Consider the following 5,996-nt stretch of genomic DNA (forward strand, 5'->3'; position numbering starts at 1 on the left):
CTCCTGGGGTTTTTAAGCCTTTCCTTTTCCTTCCACTGGGGAAAAAAAAACTAAAAGAAAAAAAAGGAAAAAAAAAGGAAAGAAACAGAGAAAGTCAACAACACATAATGCTTTCCTACACACACACCCCCCACACACAGAGGAAAACGGAAAAGGAAAAAGGAAAGTTGTACAAGGTGCCAATCTGGAATGAAATGGATTTTTGAACAGACAGTCATATTTGGCACTGTCAGCAAAAGCTTGTGGGTGGCCCTGTATCTCTCTGAGCCTTAATGCCCTTTTTACATCGGTCATTTAAAAACATCCCCCGGAAAGTTCAGCTGTGCTGCTTCTGACATTATTTTTACAATGCTGCTGCTGAATGGACTCGATGGAGAGATTCGCTTCTCCCCCCCGAGTTCCATAAAGCACTATACATTAAGGACGTATTCCATTTGGCCTTCAAGTAGCATTTTCATGGTCCATGCAGATCCACGATTATTTTCCCTTTTAAAAGAATCAACAGAAAACAGAACTCTCTGTTGGAGAGCATGGAAATTAAAAACTATTGGATCTCCCAAACCGACTCCTACGATCCTCAGGCAGAAGACTGGGTTAAAGGGTCCTCACATGGTTCTAGCTGCATTCTCAGTACACCACTTTTATGAAGAAACCACAGCTGTAGAAATTCCTCCGGCATGGCATGGAATCCAGAATCGGGCAAGACATTGTCATAGTAATGATGGCTAATAAACTTCCCGTGCAGGTCCACCGAAAACGGCCAGAAGCCATAAATTGTTACTTCTTCACACAGACCAAGGGCAGCACTGACTAGGAAAAGTCCCGTGGAAAGCCGTTTGGCATGGATACCTTTGCTCTTCCAGAACTTGCCAATGTCACGCAGGAAATTGGGATTGGCGAAAAGGACCGCCTGCTTGGCACCAAAGTCCTCCAGGGTGTAATAGACACGTAGGGAGGGTCCTGTCCCCGTCTTCATCGAGAAGGCTGGCATGTAGATGTAGCTGTGGTTATACACCTTCACACTGTCCACAAATGCTTTTCGAGACCACAGCAGATTCTGGAACCTGTAAAACAACAGAGAAAAACAAGTTGTTCACGCATAGGTTTTCCCAGTCATTTCAAAATCCAGCTGAAATCTGCTCTTCATACACATATTTACAATTACCTGCACACCTTTCTCGAGCCAGAGAAAGTCCAGACAAACTTCTGACTGTCTAACACTGCCTCTCTTCTAAAAACATCAACCTGAATAGACAGCTGAAAACTATCTGGTATCCTGCTAACTCCAGAAACCAAAACATTTCCGATTTCATCTTTTCAAAAAAACCCTGAATGAACACTGACAGTTTTCCTGAAAATCAATCATTTTTAGTCACATTCTTCTTTTTGATCAAAACCCAACTTATTTTTTCAGGCACAGGAATCTTTAAAAGAAATTTTAAAATCCGTGTTGTTCTTGTTTCTTAAAGGCATACTAAAAAAGAATCCAAGTTACATGCTGAACAAGCAATACCAAGAAATATTTAAATAGAAACTTTGGACTTACAAAGCTTGTGAGACTTGTAAGAATTGTTTTTGCTATGCCTGTATAGTGATTTAGGTTGCACTACCATAGTAGCTAATTCTCGTTCTGGAACTGAGAGAAATCGCAAAGAACACACTTTGTTACAAACAATAAAACAGAAATCAATGAATTGTTTAGGATAAATGGCACCACAAAAATTTAGCAAAAGGCACCAAACAGTATTCAGAGTTGGTGTTTAAGATGGCATGATTTACACACTAAGGAGGTTTAAAAGCAGCTGGTATTTGTAGCATGCAAGTTAAAGGAGAGACTAGTTGGCAACTATGAGGGGTGTAATACAGAGGTGCAGATTATTTCTCTAATATCATAGTCTTCTCACCTCTTAATATAAAAACTACATCAGGTTACAATTTGTTAAATTGCCAATAGCTATTTGCTGATGTCTACTTTATCCCTGATGTTAGACTTATGTACTACTCCAAAACCAGTATCCTGTCAAGACTATAACCTTTCCTTGCCATATTCTTCTGGATATGCCAAGAGGAACGAGATATCTGGCAGGAAATCCTAGGCCATTCACACACCAAAACCCGGACTGATGTTTGACCTGTCCTGATGTCTGACACGAAACAAATCACATTTCAGTAAAATATTAAAGTATCCCAAATATGTATCATTGGATGTAACCGATATGGAGGTCAGCCAGAGCCACGGGTAAAATCCAATACCTAAACCACAAACTTGCTAAGTAACAGGAACACTTGCTGTCCTGGCGTGTTGACTGCATCGGAGGGTACCTTTGCATGAGAAAGTCCCTATGATTTACTCTCGATCATCTGCTTTCTTTCCAGAGTCCACGTAATCTTCAGAGCACCAGTAAGTCCCCGCCTTTACCACGCGACAGTATCTATTGACTTCAGCGTGCAGGCAAAGTTTACTACATTAAAAGCCACTTCTGCACAAGTCTCACACGCACTCCTTTCATTGCAGCTGGGTTGCTCTCCTGCATGTGATCCCTAATTTTTCCTCAGCTCCCAAGTGCCCGTCTTGCCCTTGTTGCTGCCTCCTCTCTCTCAGTTTCCTGCAGCTAAGGCAAATGTGTCATGACTGATTTCATAGTCACACAGCAGAGGAGTCAGAACAAAAAACTTGAGACAGCAGCACTGGATTTTTTTCCTTTCTCTGGTGCAGGCAGAGATAGATATAAGAATACCTTTTTTAAAGGATTAGGAAGAGATCAATTTTGTGTACAGACATCTTTGAAACAACATCAAGAATCACACACACAGCAAGATACACAGGTTTAAGTAGGATGCCAGATGACCTCAAGAAGCACCAGATAAAATTTCAGCTGAAACAATTACCAACAAAAAATACAGCTTCAACAGCATTAAAATGTCTCATGAACATGTGCCAGGTTTTTTCAAGTCTTTGTTTTGGCAGAAAACTTGAAATATTCCTAATAAATTGAAAGGTTTTGTTGACATTTTCAACATGCAATATTTGGTCTCCTGATTTGCTACAAGTTTCTTTCAAAATTTCCTTCAAGTGGGATTAGAATAAAGCTGTTTTGAAGCAAAACGCCCTAAATCTGCCTGGGTCTTCATTACTGTGTTGCTCTGCAGATCTGCTCCTACTGCATGGTGCTATTTGCTAATGTAGACAAAGCCACTGTCTTCCAAGCAAATCAATTCAACCTGAGCATACAAACCAAAACAATAAAAATAATTTCATAACTTACTGCATTTGGCATTCTTTTCTGTAGAAATAGTCAAGACATAGCTGAACACAGAAGGCCAGCCAAGACCAAGGTGCCCTGGCAGAAATTCATTGTCTGGCTGTAACTTCTCATATGGGCCCTCTCACTCCATTACTATCAGACCTTTAACTAAGTGTTCCCCAAAACAGGCTTTACCATCCTCTCTTCCTAAGGAGCAGCAAGACAACCTGTCAGATTATCAGGTACAGGTTGGGTCCATCCTATCAAACTTGTTCCATTTCCATCAGGATACAGTCACTGAGGGTAAAAAAAAAAAATCCCTAGCTTAATACTTTCAGTGTTTACCTAGGCACTTGCAGCCTCAGTATCCAAACCCTGTTCTAACAACCTAATTGCTTATAAAAGGTAGAGTAAGACCAGCAGCAGGCTTTCAGACTATCCCCCTCCCGATAACTTCGGACATCCACTGGGAGGTGGGAGATGCAGGTTCAAACTTCTTTTCACAGTAAGGGGAACTTGAGCACACAGCTTGATGCGATGGGGTCCCTGCACCTTGATGGAGGGGAAAGCAGAAACAGGTCCTCTGTCACTCCTGGAAGCCGGTTTCACCATGTCCTTTCCCACTTGCAGCTAGTTAACAAATTTCACTTCAAATGGCAAATAGATGTGGTTATTCTAAAACTGCATTTTTCAGCAAATTTACCATTCACAGAAAAGCACCGCGCAGCTCTAAGATGAATACATTAAAATTGCTCAGATACAGTCACAGAGGGCCAGGGACTGTCTCTGAATATTCATTTGCTATCATTGCCACAACGCATTTACGTTTCTTCCAGATCTCCCCAAATGCCTTAAAGTAACGAGAAGTGACCGGCACTGCCACGAGAGTGGTGCATGGGAGGGACTCCACGTAGAAGGGACAGCATTTGTCATGCTGCTGCAAATTGTCCTTCAGGAACATCGTCACCTCCCGGAAGCCTGTGCCTCATTCAAATGATCTGGATCGCAGTGTCAGTAGGCATCGCGCCCAGTTCAACAGATGGACATTATACAGGTGGCCAGGAGCCCATGTAGAAGCATAAAACATGCTGATTACGGCTGGTCTGATGGCCTAACCCAGCCAAAAAGCTGCTGCCCATCTTGCACTCCTCATGAGGGGAGATATTAGAAGCAAACGAAATTTGCTGTTCCCCATTTGTAAAAATAGAAGCCCTGTCCAGCTTTCTGACATTTCACAGGCTGGTTAGAGGCTGAGAAATCTGGGGACAAATGTTGTGCATCAGCAAGTTTCTAGAAATGGTACTGGAAGCTCAAGTGTATTTTCCTTTAGCTCCCAATCCAGATAAGGAGTCCTGCAGGCAACCCCATTCCAGCGGTGGCTTTGGGGTTACCACACCGCATCCACGCAGCAGACAGCGAGGAGGCTACTCCATGCCTGACAGAAAGACCAGGAGGGCTTTTCCTCTGCAGCTGACCAGCTCTGTAGCGCATGTGTGAGCATGACAACATGGTTCCTTCCTGCTTGTCCTGGCATGGACGCCACCAGCCTGGTGCAGTCCTCGCATCCAGATGGGCAGAAATGCCTTCCCTCGTGCCGATCCTTGCCCAGCCTTCTTTGAATGAGGAGCCTCTGGTTCCTAGTTAAAGCTCGCCTCTACCTGACACGCTTTCAACACTTGGCACTCTCAGTGGCACAGCCCAGAAGCTGTGCAGCTCCTCCCTGCTCACGGGGCTTCAAAAGAAACCCATCAAATGATCCAGCCCCTTGTGCAAGAGTGCATCTCCGGTGACGTTATCTCCCTAGCTCAGCTCTGAGCAAGAAACAGCTGAACAGCTTTCAGGGTCATCCTCTGACCTTCTGCAGTCAAGCTCACACAAATGCATGGCAGGTTGCCAGCATTTAGATAAAACTGGAGCTGGAATCTCCCGAGCCCTGAGCAGCACCTGAAGACTATGAGAATTGCTCAGTGATTTGCAGTAATGCGTCCCGGCAGCTTGATGGCAGCCCGAAGAGGTGCCGATGACTCTGAACGCTGGTGAAAGCGTATCACAGCACGTTCAGCCCAGGCGCTTTACTTCTGCTACACTCATTAATGGACAGTGAGCAAATAAAATCATCAGCAACACACTTTTGCTGTCAGGTCCATATGACAGATCAACTTAAAAAGCACAGCTTTCAACAGGCACATGTAAGCACAGCTGCACAGGTATCAGAGAAATAATTTCCTTGATACCAGCTGTAGAGTTCCCTCAAATGCTGTGCTCTACTCTTCTAGAGAGAACGATGCATCCAAGAGAAAACTGCCACAGTACATTGCCATGACAGTACAAAGACTTCAGAGCATTAAGTGTTTTGGGTTTTGTTTTTAATCTGTTTTTAATGTTCTTATTGATGTTCTTTAGCAGATACTTGGGGACAGGACTGCTCTCCGGTACTAAGAGATGACTTCCAGTAACCACAAAGAATTTGCTGCAGTGACATTGAGCTAACCCGCTTGCAGATAATAATGGCAGCATTTTCTCACATCTTGGCTTCTTTTTGATCTCCCCAGAGAGTCACTATCTCATGCCTGTGATGATATCTCAGTCACTTACTGTGTTGGCATCTGCAAAGCCACAAGTTCAGCATTCTGGATTAATCACAAGTTGACTTATCGGAAAAAAAAAAAGATTGAGTAATGAGGGGAACAGCTCAGATGCCAAAGAAATAGTGTATTATTTTAAAATTAAGACTAACAGAGCTCAAGGGAA

The 5,996-nt window shown here is 43.3% G+C and overlaps 1 protein-coding gene across 1 annotated transcript; it reads right to left on the bottom strand.

Moving 5' to 3' along the window:
- Positions 1-360: 360 nt before the first annotated feature.
- Positions 361-1,075, bottom strand: ST8SIA1 (ST8 alpha-N-acetyl-neuraminide alpha-2,8-sialyltransferase 1; the record flags this gene model as incomplete). Its single annotated transcript, XM_009586576.1, has 1 exon — positions 361-1,075. A coding segment is annotated over one exon (498 nt), but the record flags the coding sequence as incomplete, so codon positions are not given.
- Positions 1,076-5,996: the final 4,921 nt, after the last annotated feature.

Source organism: Fulmarus glacialis, unplaced genomic scaffold (assembly GCF_000690835.1).
Source record: "Fulmarus glacialis isolate BGI_N327 unplaced genomic scaffold, ASM69083v1 scaffold11981, whole genome shotgun sequence".
NCBI lineage: Eukaryota > Metazoa > Chordata > Aves > Procellariiformes > Procellariidae > Fulmarus > Fulmarus glacialis.